Below are 27,851 nucleotides of genomic sequence, written 5' to 3'. Positions count from 1 at the left end.
CCGTACGAACCCTGCAAATTAATACGATTAATTTTCAGGATTGAAGTGGTTCAGATGAGAGAAATTCACTCGAAACGACTCGCTGAAAGATATTCCAGTCAAAGTGATACTTTGAAAGAGCTTGTAAATCGATTGGAAGCAAAAATCCTTCGATTGGAAGAACAAAACCTCAGACTAGAGTCTCAACTTAGAGAGCAAGAATTGGAAATTGATGCTAGGAACTTAGACTTTTTAGGAGGGCTCTCTTCAAATAGGCTTCAAAGTGTTTCTACTCGAAGTGAAGCTAGAGAACCCCAAGAAGAATTAGTTCAAATTGAAGAAAGCCTCAATGGAGATTCAATTCACGAGCAAGAAGCTTTGAATGAATTGCCATTAGAAGAAGACTCTGTTTTAAGTGAAGCATTAGAATCATCAGTCTCTGCGAGTGAAGTTCGAGCACTTAGAGAGGTATGTTTATTTAAGCAATTAAGCCTTGGCTGTGGTTTAGTTTTAAAAAATTCCACTAGATGTCCCCATTGTCGAGGGGTGGAGTTTACTATTCTACAGGGCCAGTAGGCCCTTGTAGATATGACTTGATACCGTTTTGTAACGTTAAAGTAATATTCACCCGCTTTTGCTAATTTCCTATGGAGATTAACATGGGTTTTTCGTGATCTTTCCCCACCGCTTCCTTAAAAACTACAGCGAAGTTACTTTTCGGAATTATCTTAAATTAACAATTAAGTATTCAGGGTGTGCTATCAGCCAGTTTGATCAAAACAATTAAGTCTAAGTATGTTAATTTTAGTTAATTACTGAAGTACGGCTTTGACCATCGTGACTGGACATAATAATTAGCTAGATCTCTTGGAAAACTCAGTGTTACTACGTATCTGTAGTGTGGTGGTTATTGTTGGGATCTTAATAGACCTTAAATAATAGACTAATAATAGACTTAACCGATAGGTTAATAATAGACATAATAGACAATACTGATAAGGAAATATGTGATAAGCGAACTTTCATGTGGAGTGAATTTAACGACGACGGCAGTTCGGCCGGAGATACCAACATGACAACTTAGAATCAATACCACGCGTGTGATCTTTTATCAGTAATAAATGTTTTAATATTATCACGTTGCTTCGCTTAATCAAATCCTTAACATTGGCGACGGACGTACGAAACGAACTCGCATCACTATTTTTCGCATCACGACCCCGCGTCAGACACCAGTCAGCAACCACACCGCAAAGTATCATAACAATGGCCAAGTCACAAACCGTTCATGGACAATTTCCAACTTTCAACCCGGACGCGGACCAATGGACAATCTACTCCGAACGCCTCGAACTATTCTTCCTGGCCAACGGCGTCAAAACCAAACCAGACACGGCAGCGAACGCTGAATACAACACCGAAATTCTGGACCAGAAACGCGCCATACTGCTCACCGCCATAGGCACACCCACGTATACGCTGCTACGTACCATCATCGCCCCGGAGAAACCGAACACCAAGTCCTACACGGAGCTCGTCGACATTTTAGCAACATACTTCGAACCAACCCCGACCGAAATCGTCGAAAGCTGTAAATTTTACAAACGCGACCGAAAACCTGGCGAATCTGTCTCCGAATACATCGCAGCATTACGCAAGTTATCCGAACACTGCAATTTTGGCACAACGCTCAACCGTATGCTGCGCGACCGTCTGGTCTGTGGTATCAACGACGAACACACCCAAAAACAATTGTTGGACATCGAGAACATCACGCTAGAAAAAGCCGTATCCAAAGCGCTTGCCATGGAAACCATAAACAACGACATCCGGACCATAAAAGGTCATCCGGACGACTCCACTATTAATCGGATCACACCATACCTCCAGCACCAACATACAAAGTCTACCCAACCTCCGTCGGGAGCGCCAAGGCCACGTGCATATAACGAAAGACCCATACGAACGTCAAATCAACCTTGTATTCGGTGTAGCAGTAGAGAACACCCAGAATGGGAATGCCCTTATAAAGCATATACTTGTCGAAGTTGCAACACCATCGGACATCTTTCGAAGGCCTGTCGAAAAACATTACGTAAATACAATCAGCTAGATGCCAGAAGCCGCTCCGATCGACACCTGTATCCATACCGTTCCAACCTAATAACGGACCCAACCGACTCGGATCATATCAACAGGATCCACAACGTCAAGTCATCAAATCATCTCGACAATACCGTCCCTACCGCCCACGAGCACATGCCGGAATACGATACGTTCATGATACAGGATCAGCAGGAAGCAGTCAACACTGTGAAAAGCAGCCTCGCCTCCTTGCCGCACAACACCAACGACATCATCTTCTGGAATAGCACTCAGGACAAACCACCCCCAGCGGTGAGAATAACCTGTTTAGTCAACAACACACCACTATCCTTCCAACTCGATACCGGTTCTGGATACACCATTGTGTCTCAGGCCGTCTTGTCAAACACACTGAACTACAACGGACCATTAGCACCTGGACCTGAGCACCTGACTGGATACACGGGACATCCTCTGGACATAAGAGGCCAAATAACGGTCGACGTCACCTGGCATGGAAGAACCTTGCAGCTGCCATTGGTCGTAGCTGGCGGAAACAAACCCAACATAGTGGGCCGCAATTGGATTTACACAGATCTCGGGATACTACCGAAGCCAGAAAATTGGGTAAACAACGTATCAGCCTGTCAAGAAAAGTTGGAGGAGTTACTTGCGAAACATGAAGAGATATTCTCACCGGGCATGGGTTGTTTGAAGAACGTCAAAGTAAAATTACATATACGCAAGGACGCAACTACCCCTCGTTTCTATAAGGCCCGATCGGTACCCTATCACCTGAAGGCCGACGTTGAAGAAGAACTGCGACGCCTAGAGAACGAAGGCATCATAACCCCAATTCCATTTGCTAATTTTGCCACTCCTATCGTTCCATTACGAAAGAAAAACAAGAGTGTACGAATATGCGGTGACTTCAAAGTCACCATCAACAAAATCATAGACACTGAAACATATCCTCTGCCCAGGGTGGACGATATATTTGCGAAGCTGGCTGGCAGTAAGGTATTCGCCCGCATTGACATGCGTAACGCCTACAACCAACTGGAACTGGACGACACATCAAAAAACTATGTTGTTATTAACACGACAAAGGGTCTTTATCGTTACAATCGCCTCCCCTTCGGCGTGTCCTCTTCGTCGGCGATATTCCAAAGACATATGGAAACATTATTACAAGACCACACTTCAACCCATCCCTTCCAAGACGACGTGGTTGTCGGTGGTGTGAACGACCTGGACCTGTTAGAAAAATTGGGAAGAATTTTTCAAACTTTTAAAGACGCCGGGCTCAAGTTGAACCGAGAAAAATGCCAGTTTATGAAATCATCAATAAATTTTCTCGGCTATCGCTTGGACGCCGACGGATTGCACCCGCAAGAGGAAAAACTTAATGCCATCAAGAATGCACCTGCACCTAGAACGTTAGAAGAGTTAAGGTCATTTCTCGGCCTCATAAACTATTACTCTCGCTTCATTCCGGATTCCGCCACGTTACTTTCACCATTGTACGAACTACTGAATAACGACACCGAATGGAAATGGTCCCTCAAAGAACAAAACACATTTGAAGTCGCAAAACGCGTAATTCAGTCATCCGACGTAGTAATTTTGTTTGACCCAACGAAAGAAATCATCTTAGCATGCGATGCATCGCCTGTCGGCCTGGGCGCAGTTATCTCTCACATAATCGACGGCATCGAAAGACCAATTGCGTTTGCTTCTCGCACATTGAACTCCGCAGAAAAGAACTATCCACAGATAGAACGTGAAGCATTATCCATCATCTTCGGCGTCACGCGTTTCCGCGACTATCTGTTGGGCAAGCAGTTCACACTCTTTACGGACCATAAACCACTCACCACAATTTTTTCGGAAAATAAACCAATTCCACCGATGGCTGCAGCGCGTTTACAAAGATGGGCGTTAATTTTGTCGGCGTATGATTACAAGATCATGTACAAAAAGGGCTGTTTACATGGAAACGCGGACGCCTTGAGCCGGTTACCGCTTCCAACGCCTGACACCGAACCACCACTACCGACTGAGCTGGTATTTTTGATCCGCGCCGGAGACAAAGGCCCAATTGACGCACACGCCATGCGAGAAGCAACCATGAACGACCCGCTGCTCCAGACAGTCGCCAAATACACCAGAGAAGGCTGGCCCAAGAAGTCCGCGTCTTTGTCCGAAGACCTAAAAAAATATCATCGTCGAGAGCTCGACATATCTACGGCAGACAACATACTTCTGATAGGCAACAGAGTTATTGTTCCCGCGTCGCTCCGTCAATTGGTCAAAACCGACCTCCACAGTACACATCAAGGGTCACGATCCATGAAGGAAATAGCGCGATCAAAGGTGTGGTGGCCGGGCATTGACGCAGAACTCGAGGAACTATCAAAAACGTGCGAAACATGCAGAAGTCACGCAACTATGCCAGCGAAACAGTTTTCCCCTTGGCCGCAAGAGTCTGCTCCATGGCGAAGGGTGCACGTTGATTTTGCTGGACCCATAGAGAACAGATATCTGCTGATCACTGTCGACTCCTACTCTAAATGGATAGAAGTAGACATTACGAATTCGACATCTTCTTCAACAGTCATCAGACATTTACGGCAACATATGGCACGTTTCGGAATAATTCCGCTATTAATTTCGGATAACGCCCCGTGTTTCACTAGCGAGGAGTTTCGCGAATTTACCAAGAACAACGGCGTCACTCACGTCACAACGGCACCTTACCACCCCGCATCCAACGGCCAAGCCGAACGATCCGTCCAAACCGTCAAACGGACTCTGCAGAAAATGACAGGTGGATTAGCCTACGGAACGGAACTTCTCAAGGACGGCCTATTAAAATATAACGACGGTTCGTTGGGATGGCGAATTTCCCGGATACTGACAAACTACAGGAGAACACCCCTCAACGGCGGCGTGTAATCTTTTATCAGTAATAAATGTTTTAATATTATCACGTTGCTTCGCTTAATCAAATCCTTAACAGTTATCACGTTCGCCTCATACGCGGAAAGTCCCAGGTTCGAGCCCAGGTAGATACATGTTTTAACCATCGTGATTGGACATAATAATTAGTTAGATCTCTTGTAAAACTTAGACTTACCACGTGTCTGTGGTGTAGTGGTTATAATAAATATTTAACAATTATTTCACTTCACTTGGTTTAATAATGTGACATAGGTAGCATACTTTTTCCCTACTTTTAAAACCATAAAACTAAGTAATATTAGAAGTTCAACAGATTGTCAAAAAAAGATGTTAAAAGCCACTGTAAATGGTGCTTAAATGCCTAATATTCTCTTAATACTTCCAAATAATTTTAGTAAATGGCGTGAATTGATCATAGAAATGAGGTTAAAGTACACCCTAAATGATGTCTTTTTTGGCACTGGAAAAAACAGCATATATGGTGTTTGAATGCACCATTATATTTTAGAGTGCAAATGTATGACGGTGAAACAAACATGATTATTCAAAATTTAATTACATTAAGACTGAAGTGACAGATATTAGAAAAAACCGTCTTGGTTTGGACCAAGGCCGAAAAAACAAACGATATGTTTGAGGTTTATCAATTGACTGAAGTTTCAGATATTGAAACTTTTTTTAGTTATTTTTATCCACTCAATCCTTAATCAATATTTAACTCAATCAACTGATTTTACTGTTAATCGATCTATTCCCTCTAAATTAATTGAAAAAATTACATATCTACGCTTTTTCAAGAACAATTAATTTCATGATAAAATGTTTTCGGAAAATGTAATTGTTCTTGAAAAAGCGTAGATATGTAATTTTTTCAATTAATTTAGAGGGACTAGATCGATTAACAGTAAAATCAGTTGATTGAATTAAATATTGATTAAGGATTGAGTGGATAAAAATAACTAGAAAACAATTTCAATATCTGAAACTTCAGTCAATTGATAAACCTCAAACATATCGTTTGTTTTTTCGGCCTTGGTCCAAACCAAGACGTTTTTATATAATATCCTGTTAAGGTTTTGATTGGTTCCTGCCTTTAGCAAGGTTAAATTATTGTGTAGATTATTATAGCCAGCTCAGGGCTGTGCGGGTCCAGATTTTTGGGTGTCGGGTAAACTTCGGGTAATAGAAAATTTTACCCGCGGGTATCGGATCCAATTTTCAATTACCCGTCGGGTCCTCGGGTCCTGCAAAATCCCCAAAATTTGCTTTCGGGTCCAATTTGGGGCTTTGTTTTTCCATACAGTACGATTAAAAGCTAGATTTCAAAGCTGAGCCATTATCCCATAGTGTAATTCATTAAACAATATTAATTAATAACTTGTTACTAATTAAGTTATTTAATCATGAAGACAGGAGTATTGAAACATACTCAGTATTAACGTCATAAACTGGACCCGTGGGGATTTTGTCAGACTCGGCGGGTATTGGCAAAGGCTTAAAATTGGGACTCGGGTACCCGCACACCCCTGAAAAAAATAAATGATCCCTTATTATAAAATAATTAGCATTTAATTTGTCTTAAAAACGAGGACTACTGCGCAGCCATTGGTTTAGTGGCGTCTGCTAAATAAAGCCTGATACGTAGTGCCAGATGTAAAATAAAGGACTAGAAGTAAAGTGCTCTAGCATTGGTAATAGATTAGATCCTGGCATTAGTGAATAAATTTGAGGATTTTATGCCGCTTCCATCGCGCCTACACTAGTTTGGAAAAAAATTGGTCGAGTTCCAAAAAGGTTTTCTACCCCCTTCCCCTCAACCTAAAGCCGCGGAACACGGACGCGGGTGCTTGAATCTAGTTCGGCCGTCTACCGCCGCGAGCGTCGCACGTTTTGGAGGGAAAACTCAGAAACCGCTACCAGAGGGCCAACCGTGGGTGTGTTATCAAGAATATTCACTTTCGCCAAGTGAAGAATTTGGTTAGCTCAGTACTTCCTGTCCACTTATCTTACTTCTGGTTGAATTCACATAGGCTGAGAGGGGTAAGTGGTTCGATTTAGCAGACGCGACTAATCCAATGGCGGCAGACCGGTCGCATTAGTCCACTTTTTAAGACAAATTAAATGCTATTTATTTTGTAATAAGAGATTATTTGGTTTTATTTTTCCTCTTATCTTCAGAAAAAGGTGATCTTTTGAGGTACAATAGAATGTTACCTGAACTTTTCCTTTAAGCTTATTTCTCTTCTTGATATACTTTTTCTGATTGTCTGTTTGTTTTCGCAGACTGTAGCTAATCTAGAAAGACGTCTTAAAGAAGCTGAAGATGCATTGAAATCCAGGGAAGAAGCCTTAAATGACTTGATAGCCCGAATGCCAACCAGCCTGAACACAGCGCCTTCATTGCAAACATCGCAGAGCCCCGAAGTTCAACTGGTGGACTATTTTGAAGCGAAACAGAATCTGAGTGTCGCCCAAACTACCATAGATTGTTTACAGGCTCGCTTGAACCAAAAAGAGGAAAGTATTACGCGTTACCAAGAACTTCTCAATAAACTGAAAGATGATACGGTATCGCAAAAGCTGCATTATGAACGAGAATTGTTGGAACTGCAGAGTAAACTTCAAAGTGCGCAGAGAGATTACGTTCTTTCCAAAACCAAAAGTGCCTCGGATGCTGATGATAAAAAGTTGCTGATGCAGGAACTGAACTCGAGTCTAGTGAGGAATTTTCATGGGTTTTTTTACACTATATGATCAGGGTTCATACAAACCTGGAAAACCGGGAAAACCTGAAAAAAATCAGGGAAATAAATAGTTGACAAAAACCTCAGGGAAATTTCGAATTTTTAGTAAAATGCAGGGAAATTTCGAATTTTTAGTAAAATTCAGGGAAATCAGGGAAATTTCGAATTTTTAGTAAAATTCAGGGAAATCAGGGAACTTTGCGTCAAACAGGGGCCGAGTAATTAAGCAAAATGTTCGTAAACATACCCTCCATAGGATTAACATTACACTATAGAGAGCTTTCATTTGGAGGAGGAGCTTGAGTCTCGTGACATGATTTACGCTGCCATATTGGTGGGTTTAAAGCAGGAATGAAGCTGAGACCACCCAATATGGTTACCAGAACAGAATGGTAAGGCTTGGGACGGTTTGACGTACTACTATCTCATTTGAAAGCTCTCTATACTTTGGAGGCTCATAACTATGGTTATATTAGAGGTACGGGGATGTCCTTTTATTATGTAATAGTCCTATTTGCCCCCACCCCTCCTCCTTCGTTAACATTTTCTCAATAGAATACTCCATATACGGGAAAAACCTGGAAAATTCAGGAAAGTATGTGGGGAAAAACCTGGAAATGTCAGGGAAATTTGTTTTTCAAAAGATGTATGAACCCTGTATACGACTCTAGCATAAATTAATGAGATATCTTCCATCTTCTGTCTTCCTTAGCTTTCGAAAGTAACAGAGCTTGAAGAATCAATGGATATCAATCAGACAAAACTATCGGGTCTCATGAAACAATTAAACGTAGCTCAACAAGAAACAGTTGAGTGGAAAATTAAAGCTAACAATTTGACGGAAAAACTTGAAGAAGAACAGGAGAGGCATGTCTTGATTTTAATGTTCTTTCAGAACTCTAAATGTACTCTTTATGCGTTGTTTTGTTTAGAACTAAGCAAGAGCTGTATTTAAGGCTGCAAGGTGTGGAAGAAGTAAAGAGGCACCAACAGATGATACAAGTTCTGAATCGAAATTTCGAGGAACAAATCGGCAATCAGCCTGCTCAAGTTATTCAACTGAAACTCATACTGAAAGACCTTAAAAATCAGATTTATGGCAAGGAAAAACAATTGAATGTAAGTGCTTTTAATATTTGATTTTGACTACACTCGTAAATTACGTTTCATTTAAACGATGGGGGTCGCACTCCTAATGCAATAGTGACGTAGCGCTTCAGATTTTTAAGTTAACGTACAGGATATGTGAACCTTCATCAGGTCGGTCTCTATTAGTTTCCAGATTTGAAATGGTGGCCGCTGTACACCGACTACTTAATCTGGGATTACAGTAAGGGTTAGGGTTACACCCAGAGTAAGGCGATATTATGCCGAGATTAGGGAACGATTAAAGCCAGATTACGCCGAGAATATCGCGAGAATATGACTACCGAAAATATATCGAGATTACGTTGAGAATAAGGCGAGATTAGGGCGGGATTATTTCGAGATTATGGCGCCGTTATTTCGAGATTACGCCGAGATTATGGCGCCATTATTTCGAGATTACGCCGAGAATATGCCGCGATTCAGTAACTTAATTCAATATTCAAGCTGCGTGTACAATAATTGTACAGAATGATCAATCCCGCGAAGGTTCATTTGAGTAACTATATCCAAAGTATCATTACCCTATTAAGAATGAAAAATGCCATAACTAAATCAAAATCGTAAATATAGTGCTTTTTATTTTGCCTAATATATCCCAGGAACTAATCAACGCAATTGGGAAATTGAGATCTGAAATGCAGTATATGAGAAGGACATCAATTATACAGGCGGATACACACGAATCTCTAAGTCAGCCTGATAGATCAATACAATCAATCAATCAAGTACAATTTGACAAGCCGGAAACTGTCGCAAAAATTGAGACAAAGGACGAAGAAACTCAAACTTCAACTGATTTAAAATATAAAGAACATCAGGTTAAATTTCAATTAATTAATTAAATACAAGTGTACTCGTTGTAACGTAAGTTTGACACTGATTACTGAGAGCTTGTCGTAGGTGAAACGTCATAGAATCTCATAAAGCAACGCCTGGTAAGACGCTGTCAAAGGCTTAGTAGGGACTAAATAGGATTAGATGGACTGTAAAACCGCGTGTAGTCAATTATCAAGTCGTTCAAGAACTAGCTGAATTAGGGCTGTATAGGAAGTGTCATACTTATGGAACATATCTCATAAACTTATGGAGTGCCTATAATGATAACTTTTAATTTCAGGATAAAATCCACAATTTGGAAAAAGTGCGAGAAAATTTGAAAAAGCAGATAAATTCAAGGGATGAAAGGATAAGTGAACTCGCTGTTGAACTGGATGCATTACGGATGAACTCGGGTTAGTATAGTTTTAATCGACGAAGTTCAGCGGCGTGTTGAGGTGTGAACTGTGGAGTTGACCTGCCCGCTAAGCCTGGCAAAGGTTAATTCTAATTGGTTACTGCTTTTGTCAAGATAAATTTGGTTTGTAGAAGATTAGCCGGCAAGTTAGGGGCGCCACAGGAGCTAGCATTGCTTTAAAGCCAGCGGGTTTAGCTTGGCGAATGCTAGTGGGCGGGATTTATAAGTGCACTTATAAATCCCGCCCACAAATGTCTCCTGCCTTTGCCAAGTCAAAACTGGAGCTCGTAAGGAAAGTCAACTTGTAGGGGATCCACTGGACCCGCGCTTTGCTTTAAAATCTGTCAGTGCATGACTAATAAAGTAATGCAAATTGTGTTTCTTTTAGATCAAAATGACGACTTTTTGGAGAAAACCCTTAAAGAAAATGAAGATATGAAAAGGCGACTGGAAAGAGCTCGACCACCTACTTCAAATGTATGTCGAAACTGTTCTTATAAATCAGTTGGCATCAGGAGTGAACAGCCCATTAGGGGCGTAAATTTTGTAGTATGATTGACGTTAAATAATTGGTTCACTCCTGAGGTCATGAGTTGTTGATATAGTGTTAAGAAATACATGCATTTTAGGCTCCGGTTGAAGAAAATGGTGTTGAAGAAGTTTCGGAGCTGAAGGAACAGATTCGATTTTTAGAGGAACTAATACGTCGTCATGAACCACCGGAAAAGCCTTACGTTGAGGATGAGAAAGCGCAAAAAGTAATTAGTAGTATTTTTAATACTTGAGAAGTATTCTTGCACAGGATTTGATGTGGGTCAGTTCCACTGCATGCGTTAAGTACTGTAATACGTAACTATTGTAATACAGTTGCCTTTGTACCCCAACAACGATGTCTTCCCATCAATCCAAATATACAGTGTAGTAAATCCACCATTCTTGTTTTGTAGTCAAGGAGACTTACACAAGGTTTGAAGTGGGCCAGTCCACGGTTTTCGACCCCAGGCATAAGTACTGTAATGCATAACTATTACAGTACCTCTGTACAGTGTCTTCCCATAAATTCAAATAAGCTGCAGTGTAGCAAATTTATCATTCTTGTTTTATTTTGTACCTTTTTGTAGTCGAGGGAAGAACTTATTCGTTGGGAAGAGAGTAAAAAGTGGCAACAAACTACTGAGCGTTTAAAAAGTAAGCTGAAAGAGAAAGAACATGAAGTGGAATCACTTGAGAAGTCGAACAAAACACTGCGAGATCAGGTAAAGAAACTAACCTTTTGTAATTGTATCAATAATGGTCATTTCAAGCGGTTAGAGAAGTTTGCATTGAATATTTTGTCGCTAAGATTTTCCGTATTATTTCTAATAACGTTGAATACAATATGGTTTAATTATACTTTAAGAGAGGTTATTTTTGTTTTATTGTCTCAGTCATTATGACCAATTAACGTTATCAGAAGTATATAATACTTTTCTTCGAGAGAAGCGTGCCGCAAAGCGGCGATGTAATTGTAACATGATTCTTCCCAACATTAGAGCAGTTGGAGCAACGCTACTAAACCGAATCATATACGCGATAAATAGTTCCCTCATCATTACTCTATTAGAGTATAGGTGTCTGTCAAGGCGCGTTTCCGGTTTTATGTCACGTGTCAAGACGAGGTTTGTGGGTTGATTGCATGGAATTTAGTACGGCAAACAGTTATAGAATTCACCCCACGGTGTGATGCCCATGTAAAGTTTGATGAGCTGGAGAGCAAACAAAAAGGGTAGGCCTGGGAAGAATCATGTAACATAACTAAAGTCAAGAGCGAATTCAGGATACCATAAGAACGTGGAATGGTAACATTGTCCCCTGGTACCATGAAGACAAACCGTTTCCGCTATCGTCCTAGGTAACGCCTTAAAATCCATTTTTAGCGCCATCGGTGGGTTAGATATCAGTTAAAGTGGGTAGTATCACATTCAGCTTCTCTGGCCTTAAGCCTTGGCGTTACACGACGAAGTTTGGGAAATCCGTTGTACTGACTTTGTCCCAGATAAATCCGGCTCTCTAATAGAAAAATCTAGATTCCTTATAAACACTCTTTTTAAATATATCAGTTCATCATTAACGATTTTAACAATTTTTTTCTTGACAACGACACCCAGGCCCGGATCGCCCATAAGGCAGACCGGGCAGCTGCCCAGGGCCCCGCTGTTGGGAGGGGCCCCGCTAAATATCAAAGGCCCCCCGGGCCGTTTCAGAATTGCAAAATTTTTCCTTTCAATTTATTTCTATAAATCGAACTGTTCGAGAATTCAGATTATGCAGACTCAATATTTTGCACAAATTGAAGGGGGGGGGCATCTATAAATTTCATCATTTTATAGATTATTCCGAAACTTTTCACTTGTTGTGCAAATTAAAACCCAACATTATGTTGAATGGCCAATATTTAGAAAAAAAACCTTAAAACTTTATTGGACAAGTATATTGATTAAATTCCACATGATATTTTAAATTATATTGAATTTATTTTTGTCACAATAAAACTGTGATGTTGAGTTCATAGACCGGGTACAATTTTATTGTCCAAAGATTGCATATAGGGTGTCAAAACCCAGAGTTTAATGTTATTCGAATGTGAAATATCGTTCAACTGTTCAAATAACATTGAGCAATAAAAAACTCGTACAATATGTATTTTCAGTTTTTTATGGAAACATTGCACAACATTTATTGCAAATGATGTTCCATTTCCTAAAAAATATTGTGGATTTGAACTTTGCAGAAAGGTTAGTCTGGATAACGTTTATTTATACTTTGTAACTAAAACAACGGGCCCCACGGTTTTTGCGCAAATTATTGAGCGTGTAGGGTGGGCTTTACATTAACATACCACTGGGAACATAATAGAAAGCCCATGTTGCAATGAAAACAGGACTTAAGGGGACCCTATTAGCTCAATAATTGGCGCAAAAAACGTAGGGCTCGTTGTTTAAGTTACGAAGTATAAATAAAATGTTATCCAGACTAACATTTGTGCAAAGTTCAAATATAATGCCACAATATTTTTTTTTTGGAAATTGATCATCATTTGCGGTAAATTTTGGACAACTTTTGCGTAAAAAATCTGAATGGGTTTTTATCGTGCAAAAGGTTATTCAAACAATTCAACAATATTTCACTTTCGAATAACATTAAAGTTTGTGTATTTGACGCTTTGTATGTAATGTTTGTACAATAAAATTGTACCCGGTCTCTGGACTCAACATCAACAATTTTATTGTGATCAAAACATATTCAATACAATTGAATATATCATGTTGAATTTAATCAATATATTTGTCCAATAAAGGTATAAGGATTTTTCTCAATATTGAGCTTTAAACATCTTGATGGATTTCGCATTGCGCAATTAGCAAAAAGTCTTGGGAATAATTTTTAAGATGATGAATTTTTTAGATGGCCCCCATTTAATTGCGCAAAACATTGAGCGTGTAAAGGCCACATAAAAAACTTTCCCAAGAACGAGAATTATAAGCGTTCGGGAATGGTCATAACCCATGCAGACGATGCGCTAGCAGTTTTGTGAAGCGGGAATGTTTGATCTATTAGGCCATGCCACAATTATGGGTGGAACCTATATATAAGCAGACGACATTCTGACATAAAGTCCTCGAGCCTCGAGGATTTTGTCAATGATTTCGATATTAATAAATAAATATAGAATTTTTAACCTATACTAAAAATCAGGGGCCTCGCGATAGCAATCTGCCCTGGGCCCCGCATCGCCTTGATCCGGGCCTGACGACACCAACACTCCTAGTCCTAGGAGACTCCATTTTCCATATTCCCAAAAATAGGCCCCTCCCTCATATTATGAAAAGTATGACTTCATGGCGCCAGCATTGCCTTGTTTCAACGTTCTTATGGTATCCTGAATTCGTTCTTGCTAAAGTATTAAGACGACACAGAGTGTCATCTTTCCATTTTCCCCCTTCTGACGTTATGCATGAGACCCCATACAATATATGTTGAATGAAATTTAGCACGAGATTTGAAAAAATTGCCCTCATGGCCGAGTAATAGTGTGAAAAGTAAATTTTGTTACGTAATTGGTCGGAGGTGCAAATTTCAAATTATCTATGATATCTCAAAATTATATGTAGGTACGTCTTATAATTAGTAGAACAACTGGTAAATTATCACCTGATTTACCTTTCAACACTCCCTTTTATTATTTAAAATCATTGTAAAGCATGAAATATGCCTAGAAACGCGCAACTGTTGGCAGGCCCGGATCAAGGCGATGCGGGGCCCAGGGCAGATTGCTATCGCGAGGCCCCTGATTTTTAGTATAGGTTAAAAATTCTATATTTATTTATTAATATCGAAATCATTGACAAAATCCTCGAGGCTCGAGGACTTTATGTCAGAATGTCGTCTGCTTATATATAGGTTCCACCCATAATTGTGGCATGGCCTAATAGATCAAACATTCCCGCTTCACAAAACTGCTAGCGCATCGTCTGCATGGGTTATGACCATTCCCGAACGCACAATTGCACATCCAAGACGAAAACGGAATTTTTGGGCGACCGGAGTTAGCGTTACACGAAACTTCCCTATCTCCATCTTCCTTCCTTATACTTCTTAAAGGGAGGGTGAAGTGGAAAATCAAGTGATTTTTTATCGATTCTTCTACATATTATATCTATATAAATCAAAGTCCTGACTGACTGACTGACTGACAGACTGACTGATAATCAACGCCCAGCCCAAACCGCTTGCCCTAGAAGGCTGAAAATTTGCAGGAACGTTACTCATAAGCAGTAGGCGCGTACTAAGAAAGATTTTTCCAATCCGCCGCCATCTTAAAAAATGGCGACCAGAAATGTAAAAAATCTTCTCTATGCAACAGAGTCCGCGCGTTTCAAACGATTTCGCAAATATTTAGTACACTGCTTTTCTTTAACCTATAGGCGGGCTGAATGGTCTTTTGACTTCGATTTGTTTCCATCTTTTTAAATGGCGGCCAAAAACTAAAAAACCTTTCTTTATGGAAAAATGTCCGCGTGAAAAATAATAAAAAATGTCCCGACGGGCTGACGGGCAACGCCGAGTGCCTTCGCTCCTAGGGTGCTACAAAAATATCAGTCATCAGTAAAATCTACCCATTATATATATCATTTTGATGGAAGTTCTTATTACACGCGAGCGACGCCGCGGGTAACAGCTAGTATTATATAAGATCACTCTGCGCACGCTGTGAAACATCCAAGAAATATCTCCGAATGATTTCAAAATTAAAATTAGGTTCAGATTTTAAGGATAATTTGAAATAAGCCCCTCCGACCAATCGCGTTCGCCCTGTCTTCTTGATAATAGGACCCACACTTTGGTTTAAAGCATGGTTTTCACTTGACCGTAAAAAACTACTTTGCAGCTGGACGTAAAACGTCAGATTTGTTTTTTACGTTGTCGCGCAGCGTTATAGCGTTTTCACTTAGCGTAGTTCATGCAAATAATGGAACCAAGGCTTAACAGATAAACTGAACACTGCAGTAATTGCGGCCCATCTATTGTCTTTCTTCGTTGCAATCTTTAATTCTAACATCATACAGATTTGTATTGTTTCTAACCTCTTCAATAAACCTTTAAGCATTGAACTTCGGCATTCTCAGGGATTTGTACTAGTTACTGACTCGATTTGGATCGAAATAAATAAAAAGACGGCGGATCGCGGACGGCATCTTCCGAACACGCGTGGTCGAAAATAACGTTACGACTCTAGCTTATTGCTGATTGGCTCGCGCAGAGCGTTAACGTTGAACACGGCCGAAAAAATAGAAAGCTACTATCGCCACACTCAACGTAATTTCTGTCCAGCATAACTAGGTTTTTTTTCGGTTATCGCTTGACGTCGGGCGAAAAGTCTTGATTTACGCCAAGTGAAAACCATGCTTTAAGCTAAGAATAGTTGTTTTGCCGGTCGACAGTGTTGCCAATCCATTTAGGTATCAGTAGGTTAGCAGTTTAGTTTGAATAGGTACTTGAGTAAGTGCTTTAGCGTCTTGTCATTAGTAAAAACTAATGCCCATAAACAACTATGTTTCTGTTTCATAGTTGATAAAATTGAACAAGGAAAAAACCCTTCTGGAGAATAGAGTGCTTTAGCGTCTTGTCATTAGTAAAAACTAATGCCCATAAACAACTATGTTTCTGTTTCATAGTTGATAAAATTGAACAAGGAAAAAACCCTTCTGGAGAATAGAGTAAAAGCATTGTTGGTTAAAGCACATCCACCAGAATTGGCACAAGTTGAAGAACTAAAGAAAAAATTACAGCAACTTGAACAAGAGGTAAAACAAAAGTTATGAAGCTAAATTTAGAAATTAGCAAACCCTATCTTTGCAACTTGAAATATGAGTGTATTTTATTTAGACCACCGGAAGAAAACCGGATGAATTGGAAGAATTGACAACAAAAAATCAAATTTTGGTTGATAAAATTTATCAACTAGAAAAGCAATTGGCGAAATATACTGTATCCAGAGAGGTATGAACGATGAACTAAACCATAGCCTCTAATGCTTTTAACTACTATGCGTTTTAAAATATAACCATTATTTTTAGACCATGGCTCGAGCCACTAGAGATATTTTCAACGATGACCCTTCAGTCAGCTCCTCTGTTAAAATTAATAATCTTCGAAAACATGTAAGGGTTTTGCATAGCTGTTCATTTCAGAAATGAAACATATTTTTGATTTCGATTTTGTCATCAGGTATTGAAACTGTCGGAGGAAAATTTTGAGCTGAAGGTTGAATTGGAGCAAGTGAAAATCGATGTTCCTCGTTACAAGGTGCAGATATCTACCTTGGAAGGCTTAATAAATGTCCTGAAATGAGATTTGAAGGACAAAGAAGCCATAATTGAACAGCTATCAAATGGAGAACAATCAAATATAAAAGTAAAATAATAACATCAATGCTATTATTGCTAGTCTAGTCTAGATTTAATGGCATGTCCTTGTCTAAAAACATATGTGGTGCTCCGAAATTGGGTAGTATGACGAAGTACAGAGGGTTCTATGGGCGATTTTGAGCTGAAAATTTTGTGTAACATTTTGAACCAAGGGCCACCGTTTTCAAGCATTGTCCTTCATTCAGTTTATTATTTAAAGGGTTATCCTTAAGACCATTCAGGGCCGGAAATAAGAAAAAATTCTTATAGGACATGTTTCCAGTGACGTCCCCTTTGACTGGAAAAGTTATAGGACATTGTCCACTGGAGTGTGCAAAAATACTGTCGCATCTTCATAGTCAAACCATCAAAACTACGGAAGATTTATTGGTTAAAATGTCCAGTAACCCCTTTAGTTTTTAGAAAAATTATGGGACATTTTAAAATTTTATTGGACAATGTGCTTATTTCCGGCCCTGAGACCATTAGTTTATAAGATATGTTCCATAAGTTTGTCACTGGTTAATGAGAGCTTGTCATGAAGTGACGTAGGTGAAACATCATAGATTCTCTTAAAGCGACGCCTGGTGAGGCGCTGTCAAAGGCTTAGTACAAACTAAATAGGAAGATGGACTGCAAAACCGAGTGTAGTCAATTCTGGCGTCGTTCTCGAACTAAGTCTCTAGCATTACGAAGTATGAACAGTGTTATACTTATGGAACATATCTTATAAACTTATTCATTTAGCATATCAGCCTGATAAAAATTTGAATCCTTTTTCAATTCAGGAACCAAAAATACTGGATCAATCGCAGAGTGATGAACTTGATAACAATGTTGTTAAAAGCAACAATTCCGCAACTCCTAAATTTGCGAGTAGTGCCAGCATACATAGATTGCTAGATGTCAAAACTAATAAAATTGCCTCGGAAAATATGAAACTTCAACATGAAGTTAAAAAGGTATGTGTTTATTTGATAACAACATCAAAGGGCGCGGGTCACGTGGTTTCCCTGCAAGTTGACTTTCCTCCTGAACTCCGGGTTTAACTTGGCGAAGGCTAGTGGGCGAGATTTATAAGTGCACTTAAAAATCCCGCCCACAAATGCCTTCGCCAAGCCAAAACTGGAGGTCGTAAGGAAAGTCAGCTTGTAGGGGAGTCACGTGACCCGCGCTTTGCTTCAAGAGAAAATAGGTGAAGAAGTTGTCAATTAATTTATCTAGTGTCAACGTGAAATTGACCAATTATCCAAGCGGAACAGAACGTTAACGGAACAAAACCGTCGAGTTTTAGACGCGCTTGAAGAAAAAGAGAAACTAATCAAAAGTTTAAAGCAACAAATTCCAACACCACATTCCATGCCTCCACGACAATACAAAACTTACGTAGTTACCAAGATGTACGAGGAAAAAATCTCTGCTCTTGAAAAGGAGTTGGAAGAATTAGTAAGTCAAGTTTGGGAGCCTTAAAGGCCTTTACAGACGATACAACTTTTTCACTCATTTAGATAAGTCAACTTGAGTTGAGTAAACTATAGTTGGGAGCAGTGGGAAATTAGGATATTTTTTGAACCAGTCCTTTGGACCAGTGACCCCCATATCGTCCAAATTAATAAAGTGTTCCCTTGGACTGGTCCCACATTAGTTTTCCTATAGATTTGAAATTAATAAACTTAAAAACTAGTTCAAGCAATTAATAAACTGGTTTTCTCGGACTGGTTGGGGACAAGTTGAATCGCCAAATTAAAAATTTATCACTGACCAATTTTTGCTGACTCAACTTTTGACCCATCTACTTGAGTCAAAAGTCCTTTATTGGGAGCGGGAGAGGCCAGAGTGGTCCGATTTTCACCTCTTGGCCCAGTCCCCATTTTCAATAGAACATTCTAATGTAATATATCGCCATATAATGAAATGTAATTGAAAATATTTTAACATAGAAGAATAAATATCATCGGGTATTCACGGTAACAAAAGAGCAAGCGGAGAAAGAAGAACGTTTAAGGATGGAGATAGCTCAGTTAAAAATGAAGGTAACAAATTTTTAATCATTGTACACTTTTCTGAAGGTGCGCCATGCAAGCCTTTCTTCAAACTCCTTTCTCGGAAGGCAAATCGCCCTTCGTTTCTGCTTTTTTTCCCAGCAACATATGGATTTTTGTAAAGGTCTATTGGTAAACACATAGTGTACAAAAAATATTAAAATGTTAGTGCGGCATTATCGTGTTACAAGCAATTTACTAGGTTTGGAAAAGGGCACAAAACGACAAAACACACATATATATAATAGACCTAAAAATAAAATAAACAAGCTGGGCATATATATACGTCCGGTAAGAGGCAGATTGAAAATGAAGCTAGCGCCATCTAGTAAATAGAAACACAAACTCGATGGTGACATTTTTTGATTGGCCGAAAACATTCGTCTGCTTTTTTACTCTAGCCTTAAGCAGGAGTCCATCACACTCAGGGGGGGAGGTATGGACTTCTGTTTACAGTAACGGGGGGTTATTACGGGAATAGGGTAACTGTTTGCTACCCGTCAAGTGTTGTATTGTCCATTTTTAGTTCCTTTCCTCTTCTAAAACGCTTCTTTTAAAAATTTGAGCCTGTTTCTTTTAATTTGTCATATAGAACCTCGACCACTAACGACAGTTTCTCCGCCGTGATACCTGAGAAAATGAATCTGACACTAAAATTCTGCCTCTGCGCATTTCTAAGCGAACCAATAAGATCACCACTCTTTCGTGAAAGCCCTGTTTAGAAACTCGTATGGCTGTTGTAAATTTTGAATGAATTTATATTTAGGTGTATAGACCTTTTTCAAAAGGTGGCCGCAGTATCATGTTATCAGGTTATAAGATTAAGACAGCTCATCTGGTGTGAGCATCAAAAAATGTTAGATAGGGCTTCAAAGTTACCAATCCACCATATACAATATGTTCCATCTTAAGAAGACAAGGTGGTCCAACACTACACTCCATTTTACAGTTTAGTCACCGCCTCCTATATTAAATCCAAGCCCGTGCACGGTGAAATTTTTAGGGGGGACTTTATGTTGCATAGGAATGCCATTTTATCCCAATAGGTGGCGGGATTTATCCGAGATTCGAAATAATGGTTGTGTTCTCACAATACATTTTCTTCGACTAGTTGGACAACCTTGACTAAAGTGATATAAGTATTTGATTATATTTCTCATATCATGATGATTAATTTGAAATAATCCAAGGTTAAATTCAGTACATAGTAGGGGAAAATCTTGAAATTGAATCGGAAAAATTGGAAGTTGAGATGCAAATTAGATGAGGAAATAGGATTTAAATTTTAAAATCATATGAATTATAGGAAAGTGATTAGGAAATAGGATTTAAATATTAAAATCATATGAATTATAGGAAAGTGATTAGGAAAATTTTAGGATTATTGATTAGTAAATTATAGGATTATCGATTAGTAAATTATAGGATTATCGATTAGTAAATTATAGGATTATTGATTAGTAAATTATAGGATTATCGATTAGTAAATTATAGGATTATCGATTAGTAAATTATAGGATTATCGATTAGTAAATTATAGGATTATTGATTAGTAAATTATAGGATTATTGATTAGTAAATTATAGGATTATTGATTAGTAAATTATAGGATTATTGATTAGTAAATTTATAGGATTATTGATTAGTAAATTATAGGATTATTGATTAGTAAATTATAGGATTATTGATTTGTAAATTATAGGATTATTGATTAGTAAATTATAGGATTATCGATTAGTAAATTATAGGATTATCGATTAGTAAATTATAGGATTATCGATTAGTAAATTATAGGATTATCGATTAGTAAATTATAGGATTATCGAATAGTAAATTATAGGATTATCGATTAGTAAATTATAGGATTATCGATTAGTAAATTATAGGATTATCGATTAGTAAATTATAGGATTATCGATTAGTAAATTATAGGATTATCGATTAGTAAATTATAGGATTATCGATTAGTAAATTATAGGATTATCGATTAGTAAATTATAGGATTATTGATTAGTAAATTATAGGATTATTGATTAGTAAATTATAGGATTATTGATTAGTAAATTATAGGATTATTGATTAGTAAATTATAGGATTATTGATTAGTAAATTATAGGATTATTGATTAGTAAATTATAGGATTATTGATTAGTAAATTATAGGATTATTGATTAGTAAATTATAGGATTATTGATTAGTAAATTATAGGATTATTGATTAGTAAATTATAGGATTATTGATTAGTAAATTATAGGATTATTGATTAGTAAATTATAGGATTATTGATTAGTAAATTATAGGATTATTGATTAGTAAATTATAGGATTATTGATTAGTAAATTATAGGATTATTGATTAGTAAATTATAGGATTATTGATTAGTAAATTATAGGATTATTGATTAGTAAATTATAGGATTATTGATTAGTAAATTATAGGATTATTGATTAGTAAATTATAGGATTATTGATTAGTAAATTATAGGATTATTGATTAGTAAATTATATCTAAATACAGGATAATCTAGGAAAACAAAGATAAACAATTGAATGTTATTATATACTGCGCTGAACTAATTGTGTACAATTTCACCCTTGAATTTGAAAACTGTAGTTTAACAACGGTGGTTTAACTTTAAAGTGAATAAATTCCCTCATTAAGCGAAGAAAATTAAACGAAGTAAACTAAAATTTGAAATGGAAAACTTAATATAGGAACATATGTTTAATTCTTTTAGCAGTTTTTATTTATTTATTTCATCTGAAATATCAAAGATCTCCAACCTAGCATAGACATTAATTAACCAATTCAAAAAGAGGAAAATAACGGTCGTTTTCAAAATCTCACGGTAAAATCGCGCCTCTAGCGGTAGAGACTGGCGAATTAAAAATCCACTTCTGGAAAATTTTTTGGGATGGCGAACGGGCTTGGATTTAATATAGGAGGCGGTGGTTTAGTGTTCAGAAAGGCTTAAATGACCAAGTACTAGCCCAAGGAAATAGGATTGAACTTTGAAAAAATTATGAAAAAGCTGAATCAGTTAACATTGATAAATATCATCAAAATCATTAATATAACGTACCAGAACATTTCCGTTATCTAGCTACAGATTCCACGTAATGTAATAAATTATAGCCATAAGAAAATAATATATAGCTCCCTATAAGTATGAAACTCTCCATTTAAGACATGTAAACAGCATTTACTTCCATTGGAATTTGTAAAAAGTTTCTAATGCCACCTATTATGAGTTTTTGGCGTTAAAAAGATGAAATATTTGTTTAGAAAATTTTCAAATTTTATATCGTAATTAAATAGTTAAAGGTCTAGAAGTTATTATTATGATAATTATAACTGATTAAGTATATGTCAAAATTATCATAATATATTAATATATGGCGCGAGATTTTGACGAACGAGGCTAGCGCCTACACTGGTACGAGGTATGGAGCATCTTGTGTTTCTACGGGCGCGGCGATATTTCCCGGCCCATCGTGCCTTTCGCGGACACCTTAGGTGGCGGCGGCCGTTTCGCCCCCCTTTTACTCGTAGTACCGAAACTTCTCCCACGGGGCGTAAAAGCGTAAGCGCGCCAAATTTGGGAGCAAATGCTGTAGGATGAAAATGCACTACGTTTCATACTTATAGGGAGCTATATATTATTTTCTTATGGTGTAACATAATACCACTTTCGTCGTAAAATATGATATGGAATTGTAAATTCGCATTCCCTTTAAATAGTTCTACACTATCATCTTACAAAAATACAGATTTTATTTTCCATAAGCTAAGTGGGTTCTACATTTTATTTTAGCATATACACAAACATGTAGGTAGTGGTTTGGTTTTATCACATGTTCAAATTACAAACTCTTTAGCGCCACGCTTGCGCCTTGGGTGAAATTTAGCATCCCCCTGGAATTAATAGTCTTTAACTCCAATGTGGAATATTTTTCGTTAAGATTGAATCTCTTGAAAAATTTTCAATGGTGGATCCTGAAGACGCCATTAAAGCCCTGAAAGAAAAAAATGTGGAGCTGGAAAATGAAAATCAAGAACTACTTGGAAGGCTTTTACATCATGAACCGGAATTGATAAAGGTATTCATTAAATCATTTTCCCAATATTGTTCCAGGATTTTGGTTGAGTTTTGCTAACACATGAAATCGCCCAATGCTGTAAATGGTTGTGGTTAATTTGCCACTAGATGCTCCATAGTCTAGCAAATAAGGCTAGTGTTAGTTTCGCAATTTTGGATGAATTAAGTTCAGCTAGCTAATTGGACCAAGTCATCTTGCGACTTATTGCCACTTATCTAATTCTGATTGGTTTCCGGCTTTGGCCGAGTTTTGTAAACATGTCCAATCGCCCAATGCTGTAAATGGAAACATAACTTTATGTGCCGTGCTCTATACACCAATTTTACCTTTCCAAAGGCTGGAACCAACATGGATTAACTAACGCTAGGGATTGTTCACTAACCGTGTTTCCCATGTATTTCTATCGCCAACTACATGTTCTTAATTATTCCTTGATTCCCCTCTTCATTCCCCCAATTCATTGGACGAAAACGTATGTACATATAGCGCCATCTCTAGGCAAAAATAAAACGTTAATTGCGGATTTTAATGATGGCGGCGCCCAATTTTAGACAGGATTTTAATTTTGACGTCATAGGACACGTGATATTTGGTCCAATTTTCTTAGAACTTCCGGTTAGGGATAGTAGCTGCTGCTAGGGGGTGTTTGGAACATGCATGCTTAATCTTTTAGGGGGAACGAACAATCCCTAGCGTTAGTTAATCCATGGAACCAATAAGAACTCGTCTAGGAGGGTGGAGTTATAACTAGCCTTTGCTAATCTCCACCCCGCTATTATGGGAGCATATAGTGCCATTTGTTTAAACTAAACCAATTCCCAAACTTGCTTTAAGCTACTCTTAAATGAACGTAATTTGATGCCTTGCTCCATTAGGCCATCTGTGCAAACTATCTAATTTAAGTCATAATTAATATTATACTGACTTAAATATTTATCTTTTTCAGACTAAAGAAAGAGACACAATATACGAGACACTATTAAGAGAAAATGCTGAAATGAGAGTGCAAATAAGAATAAACGAATTAAAAGAAGATTCCTGATCTCCTACTTGACTAGTCAGATAATTCTCTCGAAAAAGTATTTTACATTTTCATATTGCCAAAATAGCAACTGTATCATAAGTTATTAAAATATTTTCCATAAGTTTGTCACTGTTTACTGAGAGCTTGTCATGAAGGGACGTAGGTGAAACGTCATAGATTCGAGGTAAAGCGACGCCTGGTGAGGCGCTGTCAAAGGCTTAGTAATGCAGACTAAATAGTAAGATGGATTGCAAAATTAACCGAGTGTAGTCAATTCTCTTGTCGTTCTCGAACTAGCTCTCAGTAAGTCTCTAATATTACGAAGTATAGGTAGGCCTAGTGTCATGCTTATGGAACATATCTTATAAACTTATGATGGTATCTATAGTCTAGTCATCTGACTGGTGTGTCAAGACACCTGCACGTGTGTCAACTCCGTCCGTTATAAAACTAGTAGCCTAGTCTCAAATATCATAATTTATTTGTAATACAAATATATCAGCAGTCAGCAGTTTCAGATTACTACATGGGGTAAAATTTATTGATAATTTCAAGAAAACAAAATTTGTACGGGGTTCCAAACTAAATGTCAAATAAAAACTTGAAAATCTTTCGTACTCTTCATTTTAGCTTGTAATTTCTGATAAGTAAGTGTTTATCTGCTCACTAAATTTTTTCAGATAATTACTTGTTTCTTTAAATGAAGTTTGGTATTTATCTAAATCTAAATCATACTAGACTGATTATAGCTGAAATCTTTTAACCATTCTAAATAAAGTTTTCTTTTCTTGGTTAATTATTTCCTCAAAGTCAGCTAGAACCACTTGACTTTAAATTTCTACCATTGTAGCTTCATGCTGTGAGCATTAGCAATCATCAACTTCGATTCTTCCAAACTGACATGCTAGGCCTACATCAGATATTTCCAGTAGCGTCGCTAGGGTTTGAAATTTGGGGGGGGGGGGGGGGGGGGGAGCTAAATCTTGGCAAACTATTTTAAAGTTATTACAAGAACTTAATATAAACAAGATGGCCCAGGGGCTGGGACTTAATAGTAGCCACATCGTTATCTATTTAATTAGCACATAAAACGAAAAAAATTCAAAGACCCTAAAAAAAATCAGAAGTGTTAGCGTATCTTACTGCTGCTCCAGCCAGCCGGGTTCAATTCCCGGGTGCGGTGTGAAAAATTTTTAATTATTAAAAAATCTCTAACTGGGCTCAGCTACCCCTATTGGTGGGTTGAGGAACTATCGAGTTCCATTTAAGCTAAATTCTGACGATAATGTAAGCGACAACCCCGCCCACTACTACTACAGCTACTACGGCTCGGGTCAAACTAAGAGCCTATCGTATACTACGATGTGGCTAAAAATTGCATAATGGGTTCATTGGAAAATGTGTAGACCTTTAAAACTATCCGTAAATTTATGTCAACGTGAAATTATTCGTATTTTAAAGATATACAAGTTACAACCTTTTATTGATAAAGACAACGGAACCGATTATGAAGGATTTTCACTCGTCTTAGGTTGATTTTTATGTTTGGTTAGCTTTTAGTCCACACGTTTGGGACTCCCATCGCAAGAACGTGAAACATTTTACTTGTCTCCATCTGTTTTTTTTCTTCAAAATTTTTCTGTTTGATATTGAAAATATTTTACATATTGCTACAGAATTTTGGGTTGCTAACAGCAATTTTTGGTAGGGTTTACGGATTATTTTTTTTGGGGGGGGGGCTAAGTTTGAAAAAGGTCTAGCGACGCCACTGGATATTTCTAAACTGGTTTGAGTCTCCTTGCATTGAAAAGTATTAACTGGGTTTTGTGTACCAGTGTCGACAAATACTAATTCATCAGAAGCTGGGGTACTTTCCGTATTGTTGTATGACTGATCTACTTCGAAGCTTGTTATATTACCTCTCCGAGTGACGATGACGTCAGGGAGAGGTATTACACTGGACGTATGTGTATGTCTGTCACAGCGTTCGCAATTGGCAAATCAGAGCATACGTGTACGCAGAAAGCATTTTTTGGCATTTACTCCCATCGTTAAGATTATGAAGTACTCGCCTACTCGGTGATCGGGTAGGGTTACGAGATACGTCTAGCCTCCCAACGTGAATCAATCGCCTTATATAGGGTGTTTCCGCGAGAGTGAAAAGGGAGAAGAAATAGGGGGCGAAAACCGGTTTTCAGGGGATGTCAACATGGCGGCCTAACATGGCCAGAGCGGGCAGCTGGCAAGGGGAGAGGAAAGGGGTAGGTAATTTGACGTCACGCGCAAAGACCCTATACCCTAAATTTCCAAAAATTGTTAAAGAGGCATACGCTTGAATTCAAACGTCAACAATAGCTATGTTTAAAATGATTTTAGGAATAAAGTATCTTAAAATGATTTTAGGAATAAAGTATCTTAAAACGATTTAACTAGAATTAAGGTAACTTAATGACCATTAAAATAACATTTATTTAATTATTTAAGAAAATCCTCTTAATTACGTCTCGACTCGGAGAGGTTATTTTGATTTCCCAACTTGTTTTTATTTATAAGCCCTTTGTGTTGTTCCAGTCAGTAAACTGCCGATTCAAAAGTGTCACCCTTTCCATAGTAGAAATACTTTCTCTATCAACAGAATGTCATTATGAAAAATAGCAGCAATTAAAGGGGCTGTTATATCGAATAATGAGAATAAGCTGCCGTCGGAGATAGCTGCATGAAAACAAATTTCCTCACGCGCATTCTTTATCCAAGCTCAGAGGATAGGCAACTCCCTATCTCGGATGGTAGCTTATTCAATATATATACTCTGTTCCAGCTTTGGTTGTCAGCACGCGCTAGTTAAGCCGCATTTTCGTGTGAAAAAAACGCGCGAGAGCGAGAAAATGTCGCTAGAACTCAATCTCGCTTCTAGCTTTGGTATTTTCATTTACACTGGAAGCAAATACTAGAAGCCAGAAAATGACAAACTAGAGCGAGAAAATGACGCTTGAGACGCGCGGGCTCGTTTGAGCTACATCGTGTTCCTTGTCAAAGGAAGGAGTTTCTTCTTCCGTTCTTACTGAAAGTACGAAGGCGAAATGCGCTTTGTACAATAACAGGAAATTTTGGAAAGTGAGAGGATGATAAACCAAATACAGCTTCATGTATTTTCACAGCGCACATGCATTGTACAGAGAGACTCTCTTGCTGCCTATTATCACATAAGTAACTTAAGGTGAACCGTGGTGAAAGTTATAGTACAAACTCCCTCCCCTTAGCCCATTCCTCTTCAAAAATGCCGCCATTTGCTAAAAAAATCCCTGTATTTCAAACGAAAACTGTATTTTTTTATAAGATAGGCTTCAAAAGGTTAATTTTCTAGGGTTATTTCGACCAAAGTGCGTTCAAAATCGGAACAAGTTAACTTCGTAGAATGTAAATTTTCCGAGGACCGCCCAGTTACTAAACCACCAACACTCCAAACGACTACTAAACCACCAACAGAGCCACCCACACTCCAAACGACTACTAAACCACCAACAGAGCCACCCACACCCAAACCCACTATACCACCCACGTCTAAACCCATTATACCACCAAC

The 27,851-nt window shown here is 38.1% G+C and overlaps 2 protein-coding genes across 4 annotated transcripts in view; both read left to right on the top strand.

The window, feature by feature from the left end:
• LOC149591733 (centrosomal protein of 290 kDa-like) overlaps positions 1 to 27,851 on the top strand; it is a 159,425-nt gene that overhangs the window by 35,978 nt on the left and 95,596 nt on the right. Inside the window, exons 20-30 of one of the 3 annotated variants that reach the window (XM_089861737.1) lie at positions 39 to 447; positions 7,312 to 7,746; positions 8,485 to 8,639; positions 8,705 to 8,891; positions 9,521 to 9,739; positions 10,039 to 10,153; positions 10,544 to 10,632; positions 10,785 to 10,913; positions 11,277 to 11,411; positions 16,371 to 16,499; positions 16,582 to 16,695. In XM_089861737.1, coding sequence (XP_089717863.1) covers positions 39 to 447; positions 7,312 to 7,746; positions 8,485 to 8,639; positions 8,705 to 8,891; positions 9,521 to 9,739; positions 10,039 to 10,153; positions 10,544 to 10,632; positions 10,785 to 10,913; positions 11,277 to 11,411; positions 16,371 to 16,499; positions 16,582 to 16,695 — 2,116 coding nt within the window. The remainder of the gene's footprint in view (positions 1 to 38; positions 448 to 7,311; positions 7,747 to 8,484; positions 8,640 to 8,704; positions 8,892 to 9,520; positions 9,740 to 10,038; positions 10,154 to 10,543; positions 10,633 to 10,784; positions 10,914 to 11,276; positions 11,412 to 16,370; positions 16,500 to 16,581; positions 16,696 to 27,851) is intronic. The other 2 variants (XM_089861736.1, XM_089861735.1) reach the window with 2 other exon arrangements.
• On the top strand, positions 17,158 to 24,885 carry LOC149591737 (uncharacterized). The gene is made up of 6 exons (XM_089861739.1): positions 17,158 to 17,202; positions 17,891 to 18,064; positions 18,327 to 18,548; positions 19,043 to 19,135; positions 23,107 to 23,244; positions 24,191 to 24,885. Exons 1-6 carry the CDS (start codon positions 17,158 to 17,160, stop codon positions 24,284 to 24,286), a joined length of 768 nt encoding a protein of 255 aa, XP_089717865.1. The 3' UTR covers positions 24,287 to 24,885.

This window comes from Phalangium opilio, unplaced genomic scaffold (assembly GCF_054372755.1).
Source record: "Phalangium opilio isolate 3A_F unplaced genomic scaffold, DU_Popi_V2 ptg000500l_1, whole genome shotgun sequence".
NCBI classification, from domain to species: domain Eukaryota; kingdom Metazoa; phylum Arthropoda; class Arachnida; order Opiliones; family Phalangiidae; genus Phalangium; species Phalangium opilio.
The sequence above is the reverse complement of the archived record's forward strand: the minus strand, read 5'-3'. Positions and strand labels throughout refer to the sequence as shown.

Coding starts and splice junctions, on each gene's coding strand:
- LOC149591737 (XM_089861739.1), top strand. CDS start 17,158: ATGGCATGTCCTTGTCTAAAAACATATGTGGTGCTCCGAAATTGG. Junction 18,549..19,042: donor AAAAGGAGTTGGAAGAATTA/GTAAGTCAAGTT, acceptor ATTTTAACATAG/AAGAATAAATATCATCGGGT. Junction 23,245..24,190: donor ATGAACCGGAATTGATAAAG/GTATTCATTAAA, acceptor TATCTTTTTCAG/ACTAAAGAAAGAGACACAAT.